Source organism: Rosa chinensis, chromosome 7, assembly GCF_002994745.2.
Source record: "Rosa chinensis cultivar Old Blush chromosome 7, RchiOBHm-V2, whole genome shotgun sequence".
NCBI classification, from domain to species: Eukaryota; Viridiplantae; Streptophyta; class Magnoliopsida; order Rosales; family Rosaceae; genus Rosa; species Rosa chinensis.
The window spans coordinates 52,110,468-52,136,638 of record NC_037094.1 but is presented as its reverse complement, the minus strand read 5'-3'; the positions used below and the strand labels follow the sequence as shown (position 1 = coordinate 52,136,638).

General features: G+C 37.7%; 2 protein-coding genes, 1 long non-coding RNA gene and 1 pseudogene across 7 annotated transcripts; all 4 read right to left on the bottom strand.

Annotated features, from left to right (window-relative positions):
* The window catches only part of LOC121050846, a 948-nt pseudogene extending 86 nt beyond the window's left edge, over positions 1-862 (bottom strand).
* A 7,468-nt stretch (positions 863-8,330) lies between these two features.
* On the bottom strand, positions 8,331-8,939 carry LOC112178132. Its single transcript, XM_024316329.1, has one exon. The coding sequence runs from the start codon at positions 8,937-8,939 to the stop codon at positions 8,331-8,333; it is 609 nt and encodes a 202-aa protein (XP_024172097.1).
* Positions 8,940-10,646: 1,707 nt separating this feature from the next.
* Positions 10,647-12,861, bottom strand: LOC112178131 (transcription factor IIIA). Of its 2 annotated transcripts, none has more exons than XM_040510973.1 (5): positions 12,601-12,861; positions 11,605-11,879; positions 11,231-11,448; positions 10,994-11,137; positions 10,647-10,879 (listed from the first exon to the last, which is right to left on the bottom strand). In XM_040510973.1, the coding sequence occupies exons 1-5, from the start codon at positions 12,636-12,638 to the stop codon at positions 10,751-10,753; spliced, it is 804 nt and encodes a 267-aa protein (XP_040366907.1). In that variant the 5' UTR covers positions 12,639-12,861; the 3' UTR covers positions 10,647-10,750. The 2 variants fall into 2 exon arrangements, with proteins under 2 accessions (XP_040366907.1, XP_040366908.1); XM_040510974.1 differs by lacking the exon at positions 12,601-12,861 and adding an exon at positions 11,965-12,067.
* A 2,145-nt stretch (positions 12,862-15,006) lies between these two features.
* Positions 15,007-18,286, bottom strand: LOC112180818. 4 transcript variants are annotated; one of them, XR_005803337.1, is made up of 5 exons: positions 17,031-18,286; positions 16,598-16,885; positions 16,356-16,514; positions 15,875-16,105; positions 15,007-15,395 (listed from the first exon to the last, which is right to left on the bottom strand). It is a non-coding gene; the product is annotated as an uncharacterized LOC112180818 (long non-coding RNA). The 4 variants fall into 4 exon arrangements; XR_005803338.1 differs by having other exon boundaries at positions 17,253-18,286; XR_005803336.1 differs by having other exon boundaries at positions 16,598-17,995; positions 18,100-18,286.
* Between the last annotated feature and the right edge of the window lie 7,885 nt (positions 18,287-26,171).

The window sequence follows — 26,171 nt, the reverse complement described above, 5'->3', positions numbered from 1 at the left end:
GGCGGTTCATTCATTTGACCATAGACTAGAGCCACTTTTGATTCGGGAATATTTTGTTCATTAATTACGCCGGATTCTTTCATTTCCATGTAAAGATCATTTCCTTCACGAGTACGTTCACCCACTCCGCCAAATACGGATACACCCCCATGAGCTTTGGCAATGTTGTTGATCAATTCCATAATGAATACTGTTTTACCCACTCCAGCTCCCCCAAAAAGTCTGATTTTTCCTCCACGTTGATAAGGGGCTAGATGATCTACAACTTTAATTCCTGTTTCAAAAATGGATAGTTTTGTATCTAACTAGATAAAGGCAGGCGCATATCTATGAATAGGAGATATTGTACGAGTATCTACAGGACCTAAATTATCCACAGGCTCTCCAAGTAAGTTAAAAATTAGTCCTAGAGTCGCTCCGCCGACTGGAACACTTAAAGGAGCTCCTGTGTCAATCACTTCCATTCCTCTCGCTAGACCATCTGTAGCACTCATAGCTACAGCTCTAACTCGATTATTTCCTTATAATTGCTGTACTTCACAAGTCACATTAATTTGTTGACCAGCGGTATCTAGACTCTTAACTACCAGAGCGTTGTAAATATTAGGCATCTTGCCGGGTGGAAAAGCTATATCCAGTACCGGACCAATGATTTGAGCAATACGCCCCAAGTTTTTTTTTTCAAGTGCGGAAACCCCAGGACCAGAAGTACTAGGATTTATTCTCATAATAAAATATGTCGAAATTTTTTTTACGAAAATGACTGAAATCAAAAATAAATAAATGTTCGATAACAAAACAAGTTAAGTTGATCGGTTAATTGAATCAATAACAATAAGAAATAGGCCTTAGCAATCGATTCCGTTGGATTTTTTTATTTCTATTTCAATTTAAAATTGTAAACCACACTCCCATTTGATTTTATAATATTATTTTATTGATGGTATATTTTCTGTTCCAAAAATGCCCTCATCGGTCTCTTCTAGTCTTCTCTCCTGTTTAGTCAAACTCTTTCTCTTGAAAAACAATGATCTGTAAAAAGTACCTTTAGCAAGGAAACCATGATCTTTACAACTCATAATAGTTAAAGATTTGAATTTGTATTGTTAATCGCCTCATAGACCTTGTTAAATAGTTACTCCAACGTCCTCGGCTACTGGTTCACAGTCTTCCTCATCGACTGAATCAACCAGTTCCCAATCCAACCCGGTAGTTTCCTCCTCATGTCAATCTTCATATATAGCCATTCTCGGATTCCAATACGAGAGTCTCAGGGGAAGTGTCCCGCCGTGCTCCACGGCTTGACTTTGTTTTTCGCCAACTTGAACACCACTCTAACGACTTAGAATCGAATAGCATCGTCGAACGCCTTGTCCGGGTTCTCTCGCTCGACCTGATCGTCCACCCGGTGACCTTTAGCAGGAAGGGACCCAAGTCTGGGTTGTCCAAATATTGTGTTTCAGTATTTGCTAAAAATTTGAGAGCATGTATGCATGGATCTAGTGTCCAGATTTTTTGATCAAAGAGAAAACACGGATCTTTCCGGTCCTTTCGTGTTCATGTATGCACGAACTAAACTGAATAATGATGATCAAGAACAGAGATGATATTAGATTAACAGTACAAATTCAATCTGCTAATAAGAAAACTGCCATTGCAATTTGCAAATAAAAGGCAATAGTTAAGATTTGTAACCGAAAACCACAAATTCAAAATACCAACAAATAATATTACCATTAGTAGGAAAGGACCCACCATCAGAGATGATATTGGATTAACAGTACAAATTTAAATATTATCTTTAGCAGGAAAGGACCCAAGTCCGGGTTATCCAGCAATGCTTCGTCGATGAGTTGCTTCTCCGGGGTGGTCGTTTTGGTCTTTTTGGCGGGTCTTGGGCGATGCCAAAGCTATTATGGCCGAGAACATGATAAGAGCACAAAGTGTGACGTTTTTAATATGTATTTTCCCTCATTTGGCTAAGTTGTTCTCTTAAAATTAATAATTATAACACAGTTTATGTTTTTAGGTACTTCAAGGACTGAAATGAAGAAAATAAGCTAAAAAAAGCAGAAATGAGCATAAATTAAGGACAAGTCATTTTACAAACTTTCCTCTTTCATTTTAGGAAATATTTCCTATTTTGTTGTAGGAAACTTTCTTCATTTGAACTTTTCTATTTCTGATTTTTCTATTTTAATGAGAGTCCATCCCATTGAAAACTCTTGACTGATGAAATCAAGCAAAACTTAAAAGAAAAGAAAACTTGCATAAATCAAGAAGAATTCAAGGAGATAAAATGGAGTGTTATATTCAATATTAATTCTAATTATCTTAATTATCTTATTTCCTATTGATTATAACACTAATTAAATTCTGATTTTTCTTGATTGTAGGAGTTCATTATGTGCACAATTGGAAGAAGATATTGGTGCAATTTAAAGGAGAGGAATAAGGGATGTATCTGGTCACTATTCAAGGAATATACAATGAGTCATTAAGGGGAAAAGAGATCAGAAAAATCAAGACTTGGTCATGAGAAAATCAAACAAATTTGGAGGAGAAATCACCTCAAGATGATTGGCCATGATTGCATCACAAGAGATGAGAATTCCACTATAAATAGCAGTCATTCTTTACTCCAAAATCATCACTTCTTCATACAAAATTCAGTTCATTAGCTTAGCTCTCTTCTCTCTAAAACCCTCTCCAAATATTCAGAAAAAGCCTCTCGTTGTGAAGAGATTTAGGACTTCTCCAAGGCTGTTCGTGTTCTTGAAGGCCAAGCCTTGTGTTCTCTTGACGTTCTCCAAGCTTCCTTGAAGATCAAAAAGTGTAATTCATGGCCCTTATTTATGTTTTCGTACTCTTTAGTATTGAATTTTAGATTTCGTTTATGAACTTTATTATTGGAGTTGGATTTTTGTTGAGAATGAGTTTATGTTAGTAATTTTCAGATTCGTTTCTTTATGTACTTGATTTGTTTATGATATCTTTACAATCTGATTTTGTGTCATCCTTTATATGTTTAAGCATATGATTTTGGTTAAATAACTATGTTAATCTGCAGGTTAATAAAGCCAAATTTGTGTTCTGATTCACCTAATCGTTTTGGGGCATAAATTGAAGTGGTAAAGGCTATGTACAATGGTCGAGATTGTATGCTACATGTTTGTGCGTTTGTAACTTCTTATGGATGCATACATGTTTGAATTCAGAATTCTAACTGCACTTAATGATTCATATTTAATGTTGACGGATGCTCTTCAGTATTAACGTGATGTTTTATATGAAATATTTTAAGTTATGGACTTTTCCTAACTTAGGAGATTAAAGAAGAATTAAAGTGGTACTCGATCTCTTCAGACTTGTACTTCGAATTCATTTCTGATATTTAGTGTTGGCACGATTTTAGGTTGTTTAGATTGAAATAATTCATTGCATGTTGATATCGTTTTGTTTTATTGTTTTGCTGTACTATGAAGTCTCCTATCGGAACGTGTGATGCAAGAATGCCACTTATTCATGTATGGAAAGAGAAATTTTTGCCGAGACTTACAACTTTCATCCGATCTTGCATTTGAAGGATTGTCATTGAAGCCGTAAATTAATTTTTGCTCTACTTGTTTCCAAATGCTATCTACCTTTTGGCCATTACCCTTGTAGAATTTTGGAAAACTTTCATATATGCAACACAAAGAGCTTCATCTTCTTTTCTTGTCCAATTCACAGCTTTGAAAGAAGGAGTGGACATGTTTCAAATAAGTAGAAGTGGTAAAAGAAAAGGTAGAAAGTGTGAGAAATTAGGAAGATAAAATGTATGTATATACAGGTATAGTGGGAAAAAAAAAAGACCTTTTTTTCTTCTTTGGTCATCCAAATCTATACATTAGTAATACATATTAAAAAAATAAAAAATAAAAAATGAACAATGGCCACTAGCCGCATGCATGTTTAATTAAGCTGCTTGATTATATACCATTAAAATACAGCGGTTAAATCATATGGGCCGTTGGATTATGCATGCATTGCATCATAAGCCATATCAATTATACTTAATTGATGTTGGTTTTCTGTCGGTCCCACAAGAGTCAAAGAACCAATTATAGGGCTATTTTCAACCCTCTCCACCCCTTTTTAGACCTATAAATCTTTGGACATTCTGTTGTTGGAGCCCATAATTTAGAAAAAAAAAAGTCTAGAGATCTCAGTTTGGCCCACCTATTGGAGATGGCCTAAGCAGTTCAAGTCCTCCTCACAGTCAACATGTCAACCCAAATCAACAACAATAAAGACCACTTACTCTGTTTCCAAACAACCCCCTAATGACCAAAAAAGGTTGTTCACGGATAAGGGAACCAATCCAAATCCCAAACCACAAAGAAAACGGGTCTTCCTCTTCCTCCTCCTGCTACACCAACAATGAAAGAGCTTATATCTACCGCAATGAAGAGGTTGCGGGAGATTGAAGAAATGAGGAATCGCCTCAAAGAACCACTGCAAATGAAGAGGTGCAAAGTTGAATGGATTGTTGATCGACAACAATTCAAGCTCATGATTCTGGATGTTGAAAGAAAAGCCTATACAAGACCACTTTTCCAAGACAATGTCAAAGCCATTCGTGATTAATTATCAAGTCTAGTTAATTCTATGTCTTGTTAGTTGTTAGTTGTTAAACTAGCTAGTTACTATCATGTAAGCATCCTGTTCAAAAATTTGAACAATCTAGGTCTATATGTTCTAGGAATTCGTATTTTTATATGTATTGTAGATTTTTGATTCCTTGGTATACACCTACTTACACTACAGTGTAAGTCTGTAATTCAACTCCATATTCAATGAAATCAACTTTTCACTTACACTTGATCTCTCTAGTCTTTTGTTAATACTCGATCTTAAACATTTTTTTAGTATGGTCGCAGCCTCCTAGTGGCACGATGAAACCAAGTGTAACCGGAAGGTAACATATTGGGAAAGTTAGTATTAGTGAACTATGGCTTTGAGTGAGCATTATCTTTCTGTATGTTGCTAAAATTGTAAAGCAAATGGAGTAGCAAGTTGTGCACTCTTTGCTAGTTGGTATGTGTTAGACTACACAAGTGTAGTAGAGACTCCTAATATTTTTTTGGGATATTCACTTAATGTTTATTGTCGTATAAGGTTTAGGCACTATGTCCCCACCCCCTTTGTATTTTATGGTTTCATTAATGGTTAAGACTTAAGGACAGTCGTTTTGGCCCTACCTAAACAAAAAAAAAAGATGAAAAATTACATATCATACTCAAGATCATATCTTGCAACTAATGTGATCCACATTATTGTTCTTCAACTAATTGTTTTCTCATCAGTAGTTTCATTCTCATATTCATCACCAACTACTTGTAATGCCATCAAGAGTCATATTCTAAAAATACTCTCTCCGTTCGCATTTGTTATTAACCAATTGACAAATATAAATGTCGTGAGTGCACTGCCAACCCAATCGTTGTTTGGTGACAAACCTTAGCATGGTGCTGCACAATGTAACATGGCAATCTAACTATAATTATAGATAGAAGCAAGTGAAGTAGAGAGAGGAACGATTGTGGACATAAATTTTAAACAATTGTTTTCACTTCTTAGTACTCCGTATCCATGAGAAATTAAGGAAGAAAACAAGAATGAGTAAAGAGCATATTACATCACTTGAGACATGGTGCAGGTGGTTTTGTACTATGCAAGAATTCAGAAACTATTGTAGGATTTTAAGTTGAGAACGTAGCCACCAGCTTGGCTCTTCTTCTGTACTCTAACACAAGTGCACTTGCAGTTCTCAATCAAATACTCTACTGCAGTGGTGGAGCCAGAGTTTTATATCAAGTAGGGCATTCGTAAGTTTTAGGAAAATTTTTTTTAAATTTAAAATATATACCAGAAATTTAATAAAAGATAATAAAGTAGAATAAAATTACGGTAAGATTAATATTTTTCTTGAAGTTACATATTTTATTAATAAAATTTATACTTTGGATAGAAGACAATTTTTCATTACGGAGACATAATTTATTTTTTACTTTTAAAACTCTAAGGAAAATAGTGTTAATGTTCTCAAAAAATAAAAAATTGAAAACTAATCGTACCAAAATGAGTCAAACCTAGGACCAGTTGCAGAAACCAAGCATCCCTTGCTGCTAAGCCAAGTTGGCTAGTATTGACATTGAGAAACTGTAATCAACTTATTCCTTTTTTCATATACAAAATTTAAAATATATATATATATATATATAACTGAATGGGGGCATGGGACCCACTGGGTCCCCATGTGGCTCTACCCTTGCTCTACTGTATGTGTTTATCCCTTTTGACGACCTTGTTGATCGCCCTACATGCCATGTTTAAAGTTTAAACTTCAGAGAGTGTTCATATATTCTTCTCTCTCTCCTCTCTATGTATATAGTTTCTTAGTCCTTACTAGACAAAGATTAAAGAATTTGTGTTCAAAGGAACTGGGCAGATCATAGGAGGTATAAAAAGTAAAATACAAACAAGGGCAAAATAGGAAGTTTGTTGAAAAAAATTGAGATGAGAGGTCCAAAGAGCAAATTAAAAGGTCTGACTACAACCACCCTAGAAAAATTTAACACAATATCACAAAAGAAGTTCAAAAGATATGCAAAAGTCTTGTAGTATTAAATAACTCTCAACTTCAAGAACATGTGGTTCTCAGGAACCTGTTTAATTTCTCAACTTTCAGAGGTCATTAGGATGCAAAGTTATTTTGTCACCTATTTCTTCTACAATGAAAGTAAAAAAGTAAAGAAAAAAACAATAAAAACAAATAACATCATCTCCACAATACAAGGTGGTGACCTATAGAACCACCCTTAGGCGCCATATAATCCTTGCTACACAGAACAAGCAAGATAACTAAACAACTTAACGAAGACTCGTAAATCATAAGCCCTCCAACTTAATGAAGACGGGGTACTCCCTATTGCTGAGGTTCTGATGATACATGTTCATATCTGGGTTAGGGTTTCGAGTATTCCTCCGTTGTATGAAGAACCTGGCAACTTTATTCTCATTAGGAATCTCTTGGGTGGTTTTCTGGATTATGATAAGAAAGAGTTTCGGAAAGGAATTATTTGTATTCTCTTCTCACATGATATCTCAAAAACTATTCTACTTGAGTGTAAGATCTTCTTGACTGCAAGGTGGAACCTGTATTGAGTTTTTGTTTGAACATCTCAAGGGAAGATGCTCGCAATGTGGACTTATTACTCATTCGGGGGACAAGTGTGAAGAACCTAATGCGGCAATCGTTGCTTCTAGAGTTTTGCACTTTGGTGGTCCTTCTACATCTTGCCTCAGACTAGTCATGAATTACCTAAGCCTTCCTATGCTTTGATGAAGAAAAAGAAACCTTTTATTCGGAGGTTGGAGAGATCGACGTTAGGTGTGGGGTATCTATTGATACCATGCAAGGCACGGCAGAGGAGGAGACAAGAGAGCCTGCTGCCTGTGGCTGCTGTGCATGGTATGGAGGCCTCGAGTTCTGCATCTATGGATGTTGCTTCTAGCTCCACTCCAGCCGCTCAAGCTGTGCAGATAGAGACTAGGGTACAAGAAAAGAAATAGGAATGGAGGTTGTTCCCTCCCCAAAAAAGTTTAAAACTATTTTGGTTGGTAAGCTTCTTACCCTTCAAGCAAATGCTCTTAGTTATGTTGAAGTTGACAATGAGAGTGAGCAAGGAATTTTGAAGAAAAAGGTAGGAAGACCTCTTGGGAGCAAGAACAAAAAACCCTCGCCCACAAAAGAAGGTGAGTGGGGCTCTATTGTGCCTCAGTTACCCTACTGCTGTTGTTGTTCAGGAGGTTAGCCCTAAGGATAAGGGAAAAGGGAAGCTCTAAACTTTCTGGTTCTTGGTACGTAGCATTTGGATTCTAGTCTTTTGCTATTTAAGTCTAGCTTCTCTAGTTGTACACCAATTGAGGTCTCTAAGCGATTAGAGTTGCTATAGCAAGGATTTAGGTAGTGTTGGATTTGTGTTCATACGGCTATGTCTTAAAATTGTGCTCATTTGGTTTACTATGAGGGCTACTTTGTCATTTGCTTGGCAGCTTAGGCCATCTAGATTTTATTTGATGTAAGACAGCATATGATGTATGTGCCTTCTGGCCATGGATAAGTAATGAAATTATGAGAGCAATTGATCGATATCCCGCACATGAATTCATATTGTGAGATTCAACAAAAGCTCAAGTATGGAACTTTCCAACAGATCCCTGGCAACCGGAAGCAAAGGCACCAGGGATCCCTGAAACCTAAACATTCCATTAGTAAAAAGAGGCTACTTGAAGCCAGTAAAAGGGCTCACCAGATCCAAGCGTGGAGGAGCAGCTGTGATCGAATCAGGTTTATGTGGAGTAGCAACCAAGCAAGTCCCATTCTCATGGAAGATGAGATTGCATTTGTGGCATCTTCCAATTAGGTTTTCAAAGAAGAAAGAAATTTCTTCAATCACACCCGGAGCCAGCTTGAGAGTCTTCTTGAGAAGGAAAGGTCTTGTGATCTCATGGGCAACATGCACTCGGATCTTGCTAGTTATGTCAAATAGTTTTTGATCAATTTCCAAACTACCCACAATGGATGCCACGTTCATAATGGTTTCTTTGACCTCCAAAGCAGGTGGGATGTTTGTGATCTTTACCCAGAAGAGCAAAGTTTCCATCTTGATGGCCTGAAGTGGCGACAACCCATCATAATCCTGCAATATCACCGGTGCTTTGTTGAAATACCAAGTACCTCCTTTCAGCACCTTGTTCTTGTCCTTCTTAAGATCGAAGGAGATCACAAAACGATTCTGGGGTCTGTCCTGGATCTTGAAGCCTCTCTCCCGCACCCAAATGCGTCGGAAGTGTCTCTGCAGATCGGCTCCACCAAAGGGTTTTGCCGTCATAGGTCGGGCTAGCAAATAAGTCCGAGATCGCCCTTCTCACCTCGACTCCTGCCATGCAAGAAAGGTCCACCACGTCGCTGCCGGCGAGGGGAAGAGACGCAGCAAAACTAGCAATAACGTCATCGATGACTGACATGGTTGGATGTGAATTAGAACTACAGCAGAAAAGCTTTAGGGTTTTTGGGAGCGGCAGCGTTTGCCTTAGGGTTTACACAAAATAGTTAGGAGAATATAGCATATTGGTTATTCGTAAAAGTAAGTTGGAGGTCTATTAAGTGGGAATGTCTAAATGCCAATTTTGGAGGTATGAATAGAAACTTCCATATCTAAATAGGGAAAAGAAAACAAGAGGTGGTATCACCTTCTCCAATAATAAAGTTAATCTCATGCAAATATGCAATAGTCAATGCGTGTACAAAATTAGAAGTAACCATCTGAAAGTCATTACTTGCTCGTCAATCTAAGGAGACTTAAGAGGACGTTCCAAATTTATAATCCAGAAATATCCTTCACGGTGGATATTTATATGGCACTCTTTACATTTCTATTTATATTGCCTCAAAATACTATTCAGCAAAGTTCGAGTATGGAACTTTCCTATAGATACATGTCCTGAATCATCCAAAAATAAAACTCACGTCTGCATGGACATGGATCACTCCTCCCATGGATACTCTGCTTTGGGGAATCCTATGGGTTTACACAATACAATTCCATCTAAGGAGAAACTGTCAAGTTAGAGGGAGACACCTTCGAGCTAGACTTTCACTTTACGAGTATATGTGTTGACGACTAATGAAAATTGATGTGAGCACTAACCACATTTTCTAAATTCTAACATGATAATCTTAGTAAAGTATTTTCAATCCAATCATTACTCCCAAATTGTAATGAATATCTAAATATGGAAAAGAAAACAAGAGGTGGTAGATGTGATCACTATCACCTTTTCCAATAACAATACAGTTCATCTCATGCGATAGTCGATGCGTGTATAAAATAAGAATTAAATTATTTGAAAAGTCATCACTTAGCATGTCGATCTGAGGAGACTTGGGTCTTCTCCAACCCAAAGGGTTAAAGGGCCAAATTGCTAAAATTTGACTCAATTCATGTCCAACTCAAATAGTCAAGGGTTAAAGAGCCATTTTTGAGGGCTGAAATAAAAAGTTAAGGGCTAAATATATATTTAGCCCTATAGCCCTTAAAAAAATTGGATCAGAAAGTAGGGAGGCCCACGTCATGTGATAAATTTTGCATGCATGTGCATTGCATGTGTGATTGTACATTCAAAGTATGAAATCAATAGTCCATATTAATGGCATCTCATAATTTGATGGCTATAAATTGTCAGATGACATACGGCTAGTTGTGCTGATGTCATCTAGTTTTTTTTTTTTTACTACACTATAAATACATGATTTCAATTACTATAAGTAAGAATTTGAAAAAGAAAAAAAAGAATATATATATATATATATATATACACACATATTCAAATTTTAAAAATATATATTAGAACTATAATTTAGTCTTAATGGATTTGAAACGGTTGATATCACATCGATAAATAGTAAATAAATCAGGGCTAGTTGGTCTCGCTTATTCAGAAAGTCGAATTACTAACTCCACAAGAAAACTGTACATTGTCCTTTCAAAAAGAAAACTGTACATTGTAGGAAACCATGTTTTCTCCTGCTACTGGGCAATACAGACACTACAATTTAATTAAAGACCACTTCCCGGCCAGACCCAGCATACTATAATGCTCCTTGTCTCATCCTCCTCTTGAGAGATCAACCTAGAAGTTCTCAGTCCTGCCCCGATTGTTTTGAAAGACTCACCCTTTTCCGAACCAACATCTCTACAGTGGGGCACTGCCTCTTACGCCCTCCCCTTGGCCTGGACCGGAATTTTTCATCAGCCTCTTCAAAGTCCCCCTGAAATTGAAAGCAATTGTATCCCACACATAAATTCATATTGTGAGTTTACCTGAAAAGATGATTATGAAACTAACATATAACAGTCGTGAATCATCCAGGTATACAACTCACGTGTGCATGGACATGGCATCCACTCTTTTCATGGTTGTCTTTCACATGCTTGTAGGCAAATCTTTTGCCACAACCCGGAAAGCAACAGACAAATGGTTTATTTTCAAGGTGAACAGCCTTCACATGTTGACGGAGATTCGATTTCTGAAAATGTAAAACCAAATGTCACCACAGAATGCCAAACTATGAACATCTATTTAAACTTATAAATCCACTCAAAGTTGGTAAGCTGCTTACTTTAGTAAACGTCTGAAGACAGCCCTCATAATCACATTTAATTCTCTCCATTGAACCTCCCTCTTCATGTGTGCGCAGATGACTTTTGATATTCTTTTTCAGCTGTTTGGTCCCACATATCTCGCAGGTAATATGTTGGTGGCAGGACTGAATATGAGCTTTAAGGCATTGCTCGTTAGAAAATTGTTTCATACTCAGAACAAAATGCCTCCACTCTACTGCAGAATAGAAGGATATAATCACAGTTTGCAATAAACACATTGCCAGAGGCTTTAGCCACACATTTCTTTATTTTAAGGAAATATTTTAAGGAAAACATGTATCATATACAGACACCATACAAGAACCAAAGTAACTTTAGAAATGAAAGCTACCATGGGAATCCTCATGCTTCCGCAGCTGGGAAGCGAATCTGAATACCTTTAAGCAACCTTTTTCTTGGCACACATGCTGCTTCTGACATCCATCATTGGCCGAAGGGCAATCCTCACTATGAAGTTCACTGACATGCCTATTCATGTTACCTTGGAAGGCAAATTCACGATTGCAGTTCTCAATTGGACACTTGAGTTTTCCTTGGTGATGAAATAGATGGCCAGTCAAGTGGTCTTTTCTTCTGTAGCTGGAATGACAATCATCCACATGGTCTCTGCATATAATAAGCTCAATTAATTGATGTACAATAGCAACATTTCAATATATATATATATAAATTCAAACCTCAAATAAAATACCGCGTGACTGAGGTTCACTTGATGGAGCTTCACAGGAGGTCTCCCACCTGGTACTAGTCCATTCAAGTCAGAAACCTCTCGCATTTTGGAGTTCTTTGTGTGGGATCCAATGCTTCACGCTATCAAATTACATTCTTCATAAGTGTTGATTCCTGCAAAACCTATATCTTAAATTGATTCGATTGAAAATTTGAAACAATACAGACTAAACACACCCCCCTTCTGAGAGAGAGAGAGAGAGAGAGAGAGAGAGAGAGAGAGAGATGGAATACAATAGAAAGTACATCAAGTATAGTTACATCACCAAACTTGTGCTATAAAATACAGAAAACATGAGTAGTTCAAAAGTTGCTGGATTACTCTCAAGTCTCAACTCATTGGACAACCAAGGTTCGCCTAGAAAGATTTCAATAGAAGGAGACAATGTATACTCCATGGAAGAGCTTCAGTCAACAGAAAAGTGCAGTAATTTCTACGAGAATATTAAACTAGCAAAAAAAAAAACTCTTAACACATCCAAACAAAGAAATACAAAACATGATCATAAGAGCTCAGCAAATCTCAAGTTACGAAGAAAATATGTTTTTCTTTTTCTTTTTCAAAACTATGTATAAGCCAAGGGTTCAAGACGCTCACAAATTAAAGAAAATTGCGGGCATCATACGGTTTTCCATGTATCTTTAAAGGTTTTGGTTCAATATATTAGATAGGCATCAATAGAGTAGCTTACAATAAATCTAATTTATTAATGTTAAACTAATGGTAAGCTAATTTCAATAAAATCTTCTGTATGCAGGATTCAATCCAGATAAAAACCAAAACCCATATTTGAGCATGTGATTTGGCGATCTGCTTTCAGCATAGCATTTGGAGGAAGGCGAACTTGGATGAAAGCATGATGTTACACCTAAAATCATTTGTGTCCTCAAACTTTTAATTTGATCACATATGCCCTTATACTCCTCAATATGATCAACCAAAGCCATTAGTAAACTAATTCATTAATTTCTTCATAAATTGTTGACGATGAGAATCTATTTAGGGTCAATTTGTCCTCTCAGTCAAAATAGAAAATAAAAAAAATAAAATTGGAGAGAAGAGATGCATGACGTCATAAATATCTTCATTCCCACAAACTGCAGCGATGACTTTTTGACCCCGCGAATTTCAAAATTCGAAGCCTTTTTCATTTTCTTTATATTTTTCTAAAATTAAAAGTAAATAAATAAATAAATAATTCATGTTACCGTTGGGACGAAGAACGACCGCCCTCACGCGGTATATGATCCTTCTTTGGTGCCAGCCCAGAGCCATTAGAGTAACTCAATTCACAAGTAATTTACATTTTCATTTCAATTCTCTCTCTCTCTCTTCAATTTCTGTGGTGCAAACTCATCAATTTCAGAGCACCCACTTGATCCAAAAGCTACTTTCTCTATTCTCTCTTCATCTCATTTCCGATTTCCTCTTCAATTTCCCCTGAACCCCCGAAAACCTAATTTCCGATTTTCTCTCTGATCTGCAATTTTCTGCCGGAAATTTTCAATTCCGGCTACCACCCACTTGGGAAACCTAATACCCAGTTGGGAAACTCTTATACCCATTTGGGAAACCCTAATACCCAGTTGGGAAACCCTAATTCCTGGTAAATTCTGTTGTGGCACAAGAGAAACACAATGAAGTTTAAAACAGGGAGTGGAAATGAATGGGTTGTTCCTGGAACGGTGAGAGGCAAAAGGGGTTTCATCGTCAAAATTTACCTGGTGAATTCCAGCAAAACATGTCAACCCAAGTCAACATCAGCCAACACCACTTACTCCGTTTCCAAACAAACCCTCAATGACCAAAAAGTGTTGTTCAAGCAGGAAGGAAGCGAATCCAAATCCCAATCCCCAAAGAAAGTGGGTCTTCCTCTTCCTCCTCCTCCTCCTCCTGCGGCTGCACCAACAATAAAAGAGATTATATCTAACGCAATGAAGAAGCTGCGGGAGGTTGAAGAACAGAGGAATCACCTCAAACAACCACCGCAAACGAAGAGGATCCAGCAGGTTGAATGGATTGTTGACCGACAACAATTCAAGCTCATGATTCTGGAGATCGAAAGAAGAGCCTTCACAAGACCGCTTTTCCAAGACAATGTCAAAGCCATTCGTGATCTTCATAAATTGATGATCAAGTCTAGTTGATTCTATGTGCTGTTAAAGTTGCAAACATTCTGTTCAATGATTTGTACAGTATTCTAGGTCTGTATGTTCTACGAGTTCCTATTTTTATTGCTAGATGTATTGTAGATTTTTTGATTCCTTGGTCAGATACACCTACTGACACTACACTGTAATTCAACTCCATATTCAATGAAACCGACTTTTTGCTCGCACTTTATCTTATACATTATTAAAGTACAAAGATGAAAAAATTACATATGGTACTCAAGATCATATCTTGCAATTAATGTAATCGATTATTGTTTTTCAACTAATTGTTTTTTGCATCAGTAGTTTCATTTTATCATATTCATCATCAACCACCTGCAATGCCATCAAGTAAGGCTTCGCTGGTTGAAGGGATTAGGCATCAGAGCAATCAGATCATCTTTCAATTTGTATATGAAAATTCAACAAACAATATTACAATAGAACATTATATGATGTGACAAAAGAAGGCTTGTAGTATTAAATAACTCAACTTTCCGGAACATATATATGCTTCTCAACCTTCGGAGGTCATTGGTCATCCAAAAAAAAAACTTTCGGAGGTCATTGGGCTGCAAAGTCACTTCGTCACCTTTTCCATTAGAAATTGCACTTTCTTTTTGTTTAACAGAACGCCTATTGATTCACTTTTTCACATTGTTAACACCACATATATATCTAATCAACTGGCAAGAAAGGCTGCTAATTCACAATATGAGATTAGTATCCCTACTGATAGTTTGGCAATCATAGCCTCATTGCCTGGAAATGAGCCAATACTGATGCAAATACCTATCGGTTCATTTGCAATGCATTTAGTTATTCCATATGATTAAAGACGAGTGAAAAATAGCATCAACAAAAAACAAACTACATATGCGTAAAGCCTATTCTTTTAAGCTTTGTCAGTAACGTAAAAGTCATACATGAATCAATTACCTGCCTACTTTTATAAAAGAATATCAAATAAACTAAAAAGTAGAAACTTTTAATGCACACTGTTTTATGCACTACCTGCAAAGTCATTCAATTACAGAAGTTACCCAAAAAAAAAAAAAAAAAACAAACACAGAGAAGATAAGAAGAATGATACTCATTCAATGCTAAATCTATAGCGCTCACAGTTCTAATATTTTTGTTCTTCCGCTGCTGCTGAATCTGTTGCTTCTTTCTTAGACTAAAGATCCATTTGTATGTAGGGATCGACTTACAGGGATTTAGAAGAGTATCATTGACCATCTAAATCAAGTGAAAATGAAACCTTATTAGAATTAGAATAGTGAGCCTAGGAAAAGCTTATTGAAACAGTAATTAAATGTCAAAAAAGAAAAACTAAAGTAACATTATTTTAACCACTGAACAGAATAAATAAAAAAACAAGAAGTATTCTCTTGAAAGAAAGAGCGATAGTAAAAGACAGGTCAAGATTCAAAGTTTCAGGGAAGAAGCAAAGCCAGCAAAAAAAAAAAAAAAAAAGAAAGAAAGAAAAGAGAGAGAGAGAGTTAAGATTCATCATTACTTCTAAAGTAATTAGGCTACAACTAATGGGACAAGTCTCCATTTGGATAGAGTGATTTTGAAACAAGGATTTTTATTGACAATAAGGTTAAATTCGTAGAAGAAAGACCGCAAAACATGCCTAACTTCAAATATAGCTCCGTTAAGACGGTAAAAAGGTGATTTCTGTTTAAATGATTGATGTCCAGATAGTGATCGACCTGCAGTGGCTCCAGAAAATTTGGAATATGGAGTTCACCAATTCGAGCATATATAGGTTGACTACATGGTGAGATAGGTTGGGACAACTCCTATCCGATGGATTCTTGAGAAAGGTTATCAGATCCCGACAAAATTGTCCTGGCTGACCTTATTTGTCGCTGAAACTAGGTTCACACAATGAGAACACCACAGCCCCTCCATTCCCTTTGACTATTAGTCTTGTCTTTGAACTGCAAAAGATATGTGAAGATGTAAAAATATGTGTAATAATGAAAATGTGAAAGAATTAGACATAACTGCAGATGATGGTTTTTGTTTATCACTGATTGTATTTGAATGATAATCAGGTTTCATAAACGCTGAGTTACAAGAAGATAACTAAACTGTCATGTTAAAGATGAAGGACAATCTCAATGAATATAAAATATATATAATCAGTAGGGATAACTATGAAAAGGTATATAAAATATAAATGCAGACCTGCATTCCTGTTCGACTTCAGGACACCTCAAATAATATGCTTCTTAGCATGTGAAAAGAATCACCACCAAGTACCAGTGAACTAAATCGTTTCATGTATCCTTCGCAATCTCAGATCATTTACAATAATCGTGATCGATATGTAACAGATAACTCAACCTGGAATAGCAAGATACAAAGCATTTGACTGAAAAAAGTAAATTAATTATATGTGAAATCACAGATAATAAAACTGAACCAACCTATTCCTATCATATTTCAAGGCCTGTCCGATTTCTTTTCTCTCTGACTTTGCTACCTCTTTCTTAATGGTATGATCTCCCAGATTGTTAGCTTTCGGATTTTACTATTCTTCTGAGGATCCATCTTGTTCAATAGAACCAAGTACGTGCCCAGTAATTCTTTGTCAAAATTGTTCAGTAGCAACTGATTCTGTCAGTCTCTTCCCATGATCTGTCAGAGCAAGATGTTCTTCTTAACTCAGGGGTAGAACCACTAAAACGGTGCTTCTTGTTTTTGCATTTTTGAATCTAAAGAAAGAGATCATGTTAACGGAAGTATTTCTTTATGATTATGTCAAAGAAAATAGATTGAAAACACAAAGATTCTTTATATGCATTCTATTTATAGAGAAAAAAGATGATAGGGCTGTTACTGTTAACCCCTAGCACATACTCTTTTTTCATGCTTGATTTCATCTGGGGTACCCAATAAGAGTTTCATCTATGCAAATGCGAAATACATAATACCTCGAACAAAATTTAAACTAATCTAGAAGGTTCAGTTATCTTCCTGCACATACAAACTTATTAATAGCATCTAGTGATAATATTGCTTCGTAAAAACCACTAAAACTTCATGTAAAGAAGTGATCCAGAACACCTACTGGCAGAGTACCTGCATGAACAGAGGGATTGGCTGGTAACAGGGCTAAGGCACAAGAATTGGATGAGCCCTCAGGCTCTTCTATGGTCTGGATGCTTGATGCAGAAATATCGAGAAATTGACACATTCTTTTTCACATTTTGCTACCAGTAGTAATCAAAATCTTCCACGTGCATCGTACAATAGGAAGAACCAGTTTGTTTTAGTATTGATGACAAGTTCCTTGTAGCTCCACTTTTTGGAAGCATTATACTAATCATCTGTTAAATGGATCTTGAGAGTATAAAATCCTTAAACTTCCCATGCTCCATCCACATGCCTTGAAATATGAATGGGGTATTAGTTCTCGTATTCCTAGAATCAGGGTTAAGGCAGTGATCAGGCCTCATTCTCGCAAGGTGAGCAAGACATGCATCAGGAAATAGCAGCTTCAAGTTTTGACAGGAAAAAGAAAAAATACCAGAAGAGGAGCTTCCCCAACCTAAAGCAATAGATGTACACAGAATACTAATAACAATCAGTTGAGTTTATTCATATTCCAATTCCTTCCTCGAAAGAAGTCCGGCACAGAGGCATTGCGATTTATGGCAACATATTTAATAGAAAATCATGCCTATTGTCCCATACCCAATTCTCCAAACCAAACCTTAGCGAGCAGTAAAGCTTTATTCATGTGAAAACAAATCAGATTCTCTGTTGTATCTACAGATGATATATAGTAGCTATATATGGAAAAGGTCTCCTAAAGCTCAAGCCTGCAGAATTCCATTAAATCCACAAAAGTAAATCCAAGAAACTAATAGATTCATATCTCTGCATATATATATTATCAGAATGGATAAAAAGTTGAAATCTTTACCACTAAATCCTCATAATACAAGAGACACCTAAACTCAAAGCAATCAAAACCCAGAGATAAAAGAAGATCACAGTATAGCAATTGATAAGAGTGGAGAGCTTGGGAATAGTACTTGATAGTTTCTTCTTCTATGCTTTCGGATTAAGGTCGGATCCTAGGGCAATTTGGTCTTTGGTCAAATACTCTGCTCTTAATTAGTCCTCTCTATCTCTCTCTCTCTCAGCGAAAATAGAAAAAAATAATAATAAAAAAAAATTAGAGAGAAGAGAAGCATGACGTCATCTCCCCAACCCCCCCATATGACTCTTCATTCCCACTCGCTGCAGCGTTGACTTTTTGACCAGCAAATTTCAAAATTCGAAAAAAAATAATAATAATAAAAAAAGAAAAAAAATCTTGTAGCCGTTGGGACGAAGAACCGCCCTCACGCGGTATATAATCCTCAACCCGGAGGTAGTAGAGTAACTCAATTCAACAAGTAATCTACATTTTCATTTCTTTGCACTTCAATTCTCTCTGTTTCTCTCTTCAATTTCTGTATTTGATTTGTGTGCGAAACCCTAATTGAATTTCTGTGGTGCAAACTCATCAATTTCAGAGCACCCACTTGATCCAGACGCTACTTTCTCCATCTCAATCATCATCCTCTCTCTTTCCTTCCTCCAAGTTCCTCATTTTGCCCTAATTTCCAAATTTGATTCCCCCTATTCCCCAAAAACCCTAATACCCAGTTGTAATCTGCAATTTTTTGCCGGAATTGTTCAATTCCGGCCACTACCCACTTGAGAAACCCTAATACCCAGTTGGGAAACCGAAACCCTAATACCCACTTGGGAAACCCTTATACCCAGTTGGAAAACCGAAACCCTAATACCCACTTGGGAAACCGAAACCCTAATTCGTGGTAAATTCTCTTGGTCTTAGGGCACAAGAGAAACACAATGAAGTTTAAAACAGGGAGTGGAAGTGAGTGGGTAGTTCCTGGAATGGTGAGAGGCAAAAGGGGTTTCATCGTCAAAATTTACCCGGTGAGTTCCTGCAAAAAGTTGCCCACTTCGGCTTTCAATCATCGTCCTCAAACAAGTACTAGTACTACTACTACCCTTTCTTCTTCTTCTACTTCGTCTGTTAAGGGCAAGGATGGCTTCAAACCGGAAGACCCATCATCATCTTGCGGCCCAATTCAAGTTAACAAGAAGAGGACAAGACCCACTGCTCCAACTGGTGACCCAAAACCCAAGAGTAAGCGGTTCAAGTCCTCGTCAACATGTCAACCGAAGTCAACATCAGCCAACACGGAACAAACTGTCAGGACCCACCCCGGAATTACCCTCCTAACTCCTAGGTGGACCTGCGGGACCCACTTTTCGAGAAAATTCGACAGAACCTCCCCTAAAAATGGGCAACCCTAAACCTGCTGAAAACACTCCTCAATATAATTTAAGTTCTACGCTTGAAGCCGCCCTGCTTCCTAGCAACAATCCAAAAATTCTCCAAATAAAAACATCGAACTTCACAACCAAAACATCTTAAACAAATACAACCCAGCAACTCAATCGTTCAACAACCTCCCAAAATAAACCACTCTCTTACACACATAATTATACAAATGTATAAATCCACTCTCAACAAGTATTCAGAGCAATCTAAGGAACAGACTCGGAATATAATACAATAAGTAGGTTAATCATTAACCTACTGAGAATGGATGACAAAGGTGGTACTAGCCTCCGCTCCTATGCCGGTCCGCAGCGCTGTGATCTGGGCAATTTAAACCAAAGGGCCCAGGGGGAAAGTACATAAAAACGTTAGAGTGAGTGGACAAAATAAATAAGTATAAATGAAGATAAATTTATACTTTCCCACAAGTTTACAATATAAAGTCTCGATGCATGCAACGTTTATAAAACGTATTTCCTTAAGTTCACATCTCGTGCAAAACATTCCAGCCCCGCTGGATAAAATAAATCGGACTAGCCCCGCTAGTCAAATCATGATAAAATATGGGGAAGGACGTTCACCATACGAAAGAAGGGAGCCTTATTGGCTCGGGTCGGAGTGTCCCACACTCTTGAGCATCCCATGCTCTCCTCTACTCACCTACGAACACATAGTAAGTAGGGAGGAGTACTAATAGGCTAGCCAGTAATATAATATATATATAACGACCCTGGGTATGGTGGTTAAAACCGATAAAATCCTTAAAGCTTCCCCATGTCCCACATATAAAGAAAATACGGGTACGATTCCCAACCGTACTCTAATTTTTCGTAAAAAGCCGTATAAATTAACAGCGTGTCCCACACGCTAAAGAAATAAATAAATCAACAACGAGGCATTCCCAATGCCAAAATCGTAATCAATAAATAATCATAGAGATTTATTTCAAACGAACTCCATTTATAAATAAAGTCTCAAATAAAAATTCGAATCCGAGCATAAATACTTTATAACCAAATTCTCAACCGATATAAATCATAATCACTTCATGGAAAATAATATTTAGAAGTAACTCCATAAGATAAATCATAATTATCTTTATATGCTCGGAAAAATACGTTAATAAAATAAAACAGGCTTTAATAAATAAATGCATGCATCACTTATTTAAAACAAACGTCCACTCACAAAGTACGGCTAAGCTTGCCGTCGATCCAAATCCTCCTCGAGGAAATCCTCCTCTCGTCCTGTACAATATAACGTTCGTAACTTTAATTTCGGGATGGAAAACTAAATTGGATTAATTAAAATCAACCCTAATATCAACTTTAATTTCCCAATTTCTCCCAATCTTCTTCAATAATATTATCTCCTTAATATATAGGCTCAAAGGCCAAACCGAGGAAATCCGATGGATGGATTCCTCATAATTCGATTTACAAATTCACCAATTTTCTTGATCAACCATCAAAATTTATATTCAATTCAACTCCAAATCCATTTCCAAGCTTCGATTAATTAACTATGCGTAAAATTGATCCAATACATGTTCAACAGTCAAAATTCCCGGCCAAAACCCTGTCTCACGCGCCACCTACAGTGGCGGTGCGTGGGTTTCACGTGCCGGTGGCCAACCTCCACCTCCGGCCACCAAATTCCAGGTACAACACCTATTCAACACACTGATTCCACTTCATAACTACAACAATTCCAAATAACAACTAGAAACAGTCGAAATCAATCAATGAACACAAACCCAGAAAAATCAAGAACCCTAATTCGATCCGGCCTCTACACTTCAAATCGTGTTACAAGGCCATAGGGGAAATGATCAGTGGCAAAAACCAAACCTTCGATGAAGAGATGGGGACCGGAGGTGGCCGGAATCGCCGGAAATCGGCAAAAGTCCAAAACTGCAGCCGGAGGAGGTTTTGCTTCGATCCGTGGTTTTCCGGCCAAATCGTGGAAAACCAAGGATGCAGGGGTGCTCAGAGGGAGGAGGCGCTCCTCTGGTGACCGGTGTCACGCCGGTTGGTGGCCGGAATCGCCGGAATTCGATGGGAGGAGAAAAATCGCCGAACCGGAGAAAAGAGATCTCGGGGGGGAGGAGAGAGAAAGGGGAAGGGTGGGTTTCCGGAAATGGAAACCTACCCTAGGTAACTTTCTATTTTAATCAAAAATTACCGTGAACAGTAACTTTACAATTTCGGTCATAACTCTCGCATACGAAGTCCGATTTTTACGAACCACATATGCACGCGCTCGGTTTAACGTCCCCTACAACTTTCGTGAAGAACATTTTCTCAAATTTTGACCCGAATAAAAAGTCAACTTTTAGGGCCACTAAAATATCCATAACGGTTCAAAATTGAAAATATTTAACAATTACCGTCCAACACGAAAGTAAATCGTAATTCCTAGGTTCGGGACGTAACACAAACCCTCAATGACCAATCCACAAAGAAGAAAGAGGGTCTTCCTCTTCCTCCTCCTCCTCCTGCGGCTGGACCAACAATGAAAGATATCATAGCTAAAGCAATGAAGAAGCTGCGGGAGGTTCAAGAACAGAGGAATCGACTCAAACAACTACTGCAAACGAAGAGGAGCCAGGTTGACTGGATTGTTGACCGACAGCAATTCAACCTCAGAATTCTGGAGGTCGAAAGAAGAGCCTTCACAAGGCCGCTTTTCCAAGACAACGTCTATCTTCATAAATTGATGATCTAGTCTAGTTGATTCTATGTGCTGTTAGTTGTTAAACTAGATATTAATTGTCATGTAAACATTCTGTTCAGTAATTTGTACAATCTAAAGTCTGTAGGTTCCAAGAGTCTTTTTTTATATTCCCAGATGTATTGTAGATTTTTTGATTCGTTGGTCAAATACACCAACTACACTACACTGTAATTCAACTTCATATATAATGAAATCAACTTTTTCCTTATGCTTGATCTTTCTGGTCTTCTGTTCAGTCTCAATCATAAACATTTTCAAGGTATAAACTTGAAAAATTACATATCGTACTCTAAATCCAGATTATTGTACGTTCTCCAACTAATTGTTCTTGCAACAAAAGTTTCGTTTTCATATTCAATGCCAACTACCTGCAATGCCAACAAGTAAGGCTTACCTTGTTTTTGGATAAGGCATAAGAGCAATCAGATCTTCTTCCCATTTGTATGGGAAAACTCAACAAACAAGATTACAATAGAAAATTATATGATGTGACAAAAGAAAGCTTGTGGTATTAAATAACTATCAATCAACTTTCCGGAACAAAGAAGTCACTTTGTCACATATTCCATTAGGAATCGCACTTTCTTTTTGTTTAACAGAACACCTACGGATTCACTTTTCCACATTGGGAACACAACATACATATCTAATCAAATAGAAAGAAAGGCTGCTAATTCACAATATGAGAACTAATATCCCTGCTGATACATGTAATGCATTTAGTTATTCCATATGACTAGAGACAAGTAAAAGCTAGCATCAACGAAAATCGAACTGCATATGCAGTAAAGCCTATTCTTTGAAGCTCAGTCATTAACATAAAGTCATACATGAATCAATTACCTGCCTACTTTATAAAAGAATAACAAAGAAACTGAAAAAGTAAACTTTTGATGAATCTAGAAGAGAGTAGAAACTTCAAATGCAGACTGTTTTATGACTGCCTACACAGGTTGTTAGGAAAGTAATCAGTTCGTATCTTCTATAATTGGAATGTTGTAATCTGTTTATATTTGTAATCTCGTGTATATTCTGTACTCCTTGATTGTAGCTGACTTGTAGGAACAGTTGCCTTGTAGAATAGGTCTCTCCTTGTATAACTATTCAATCGTGATTGAATGAAAGATTATTCCAGCCAAACTATCCTCTTTTCATGGTATCAAAGCAGGACTAAAATCCTGTCTCTCTCTCTCTCTCTCGCAGCTGTGCTCTATCCTCTCGTACAGTAGCGTCCTTCTTCAATCTTTGGAAGACAACCACTCATCATGGCAGACGAACAAAAACTCTCTAACCCCTACTTCCTCCACCATTCAGATCATCCAGGTTTGGTTTTAATTTCCAAACCACTGAATGGAGATAATTATCCAACTTGGTTGCGAGCAATGACTATCGCTCTAAATGCCAAGAATAAGTTAGGCTTTGTCAATGGCACTATCAAGCCTCCTTCGGCAGAAACTCATCCAGATAATTATGATACATGGTCTCGATGCAATGACATGGTCCACTCATGGATTATTAATTCCATTGCTCCAGAGATCTCAGACAGCGTGATTTACTACACCACTGCACGTGAAGTTTGGGAAGACCTTCGTGAGCGGTTTTCTCAAAGTAATGCGCCTCGTATCTTTGAAATTCAACGAGAAATCGCCTACCATCGCCAAGAACAACTTTCAGTTTCTGCTTACTACACCAAGTTGAAGACTTTATGGGATGAATTATCCTCCTACACAGATGCGTCTTCTTGTACCTGTGGAGCACAGCATGACCGACAAAAGCTTATGCAATTTCTAATGGGTTTGAATGAGTCCTACAGTGCTGCACGAGGACAGATCCTTCTCATGAATCCTCTTCCTTCAGTTAGACAAGCTTATGGATCTATTTGCCAAGTTGAAAAACAAAGGCATCTCAGTGCGGCACATGCCACAGACTCAAGCACAAGTGCTGCCATGGCTGTCAGGAACAACCGATCAAATCAATCTGCTCGACCAACACATCGCTCCTCTACCAATGATGGACGACATATTGATCCAGACCAGCGTCGTTTGGGCTCTTCCAAAGGCCGACCTAAATGCTCTTACTGTGGGGACATGGGACACTTTGTTGAAACTTGCTACAAATTAATTGGATATCCACCTGGTCACCCAAAAGAGAGAACAAATCGTTCTATGACTGATGGGAACCGAGGAAGAAATTCAGCAGCCAATCATGTCTCTGAGGGATTAACTAAAGATGACATCAAGTCTATGATATCAGGTGTTTCAGAGGCGCAACTTCAACAACTCTTGTCCATCCTCAGTGTCAAAGATAACAGTGAAAATTCCCAAGCACATGCAGCAGTGGCTAAGCCAAACACCCCACCAGGTTTGTCTAAAATTTCCTCTTGTCGCTGGATCATTGATAGCGGCGCGACGGACCATATGTCTTCATCCTCAAAATTATTTTTACATGGGGGTAAAAGTTGTTCATTGCCTCCAGTATTGTTACCTAGTGGGGAGAAAGCCCATATTGCTGCCAAAGGATCATTGCCTCTGAATTCTACATATTATTTGCATGATGTGCTATGTGTGCCTACATTCAAAGTCGATTTAATGTCCGTTAGTCGACTAACAAGAGGCTTGAGCTGTTCAGTGACATTTTTCCCTTATTGGTGTGTTTTGCAGGATCTGGTTACGAAGAGGATGATTGGTTTGGGTAGGCAGCGTAATGGCCTATATTACTTGGTGGCACTAGCGACGAAGAAAACCTTAACCGACCCTCATTCTACCTCAAACAACCAGCCCGCTTGTCACCTCACCACCTCATCTACCGATCTTTGGCATAGTCGCTTAGGACATGTTTCTCCTTCTCGTTTAAGTTTCATTGCCAAGAATTTTTTGAATTTTTCTGTTAGTTCTAATAATGCTTGCCCTATATGTCCTTTGGCTAAGCAAAGTCGTTTACCTTTTGGGACTAGTTCAATTTCATCTAATAAACCGTTTGATCTTATTCATTGTGATATTTGGGGTCGTTATAAACACCCTTCCCTTTCTGGTGCCCATTATTTTCTCACCATCGTTGATGATTACACGCGCTTTACTTGGATATTTTTGATGAGACACAAAGATGAAACGCAATCACTTTTGAAACATTTTTTACTTTTGTGTCTACTCAATTCTCATCTCGCATTAGAACTTTTCGAAGTGATAATGGAGGGGAATTTCTTTCACTCCAATCTTTCTTCAAAGATCATGGTGTAATTTTTCAACATTCCTGTGTTTACACGCCTCAACAGAATGGGGTTGTGGAACGCAAACATCGTCACATTTTACAGGTTGCACGTGCCTTGAAATTTCATGCTCAACTCCCTACTCATTTTTGGGGTGAGTGTGTACTCTCTGCAGTTCATATCATTAATCGTCTCCCAACTCCTCTTCTCTCTTTTCAAACTCCTTTTGAACGTCTTTATAATACACCTCCTTCTTTTTCTCATCTTCGCACCATCGGTTGCTTAGCTTATGCTACTAATCCTCGTGTCACACATAAATTCTCTCCTCGCGCCATTAAATGTGTTTTTATTGGTTATCCTGCTGGCCAAAAGGCTTATAAATTGTTTGATCTATCTACCCGCAGAATTTTCACCAGTAGAGATGTCGTTTTTCATGAAACATCCTTTCCTTATGCTTCTATCACGTCCAATACCAATTCTTCTTCTTTGGGCCCAAATTCTAGCCCCATTCCTTTCCCCCTCACTGACCCATCTCCCTTAGATGACCCTACCCATCCGTCTGACCACATGTCTCCCATTGACCCCGAAATTGACTCCCATCTTCCTCCTTCTTCGACCGACACAGTCCCCCCACCGTCACCAACTGCGATCCCACCTGCGATCCCATCCTCTGACGCCACCGAAAGCCCAC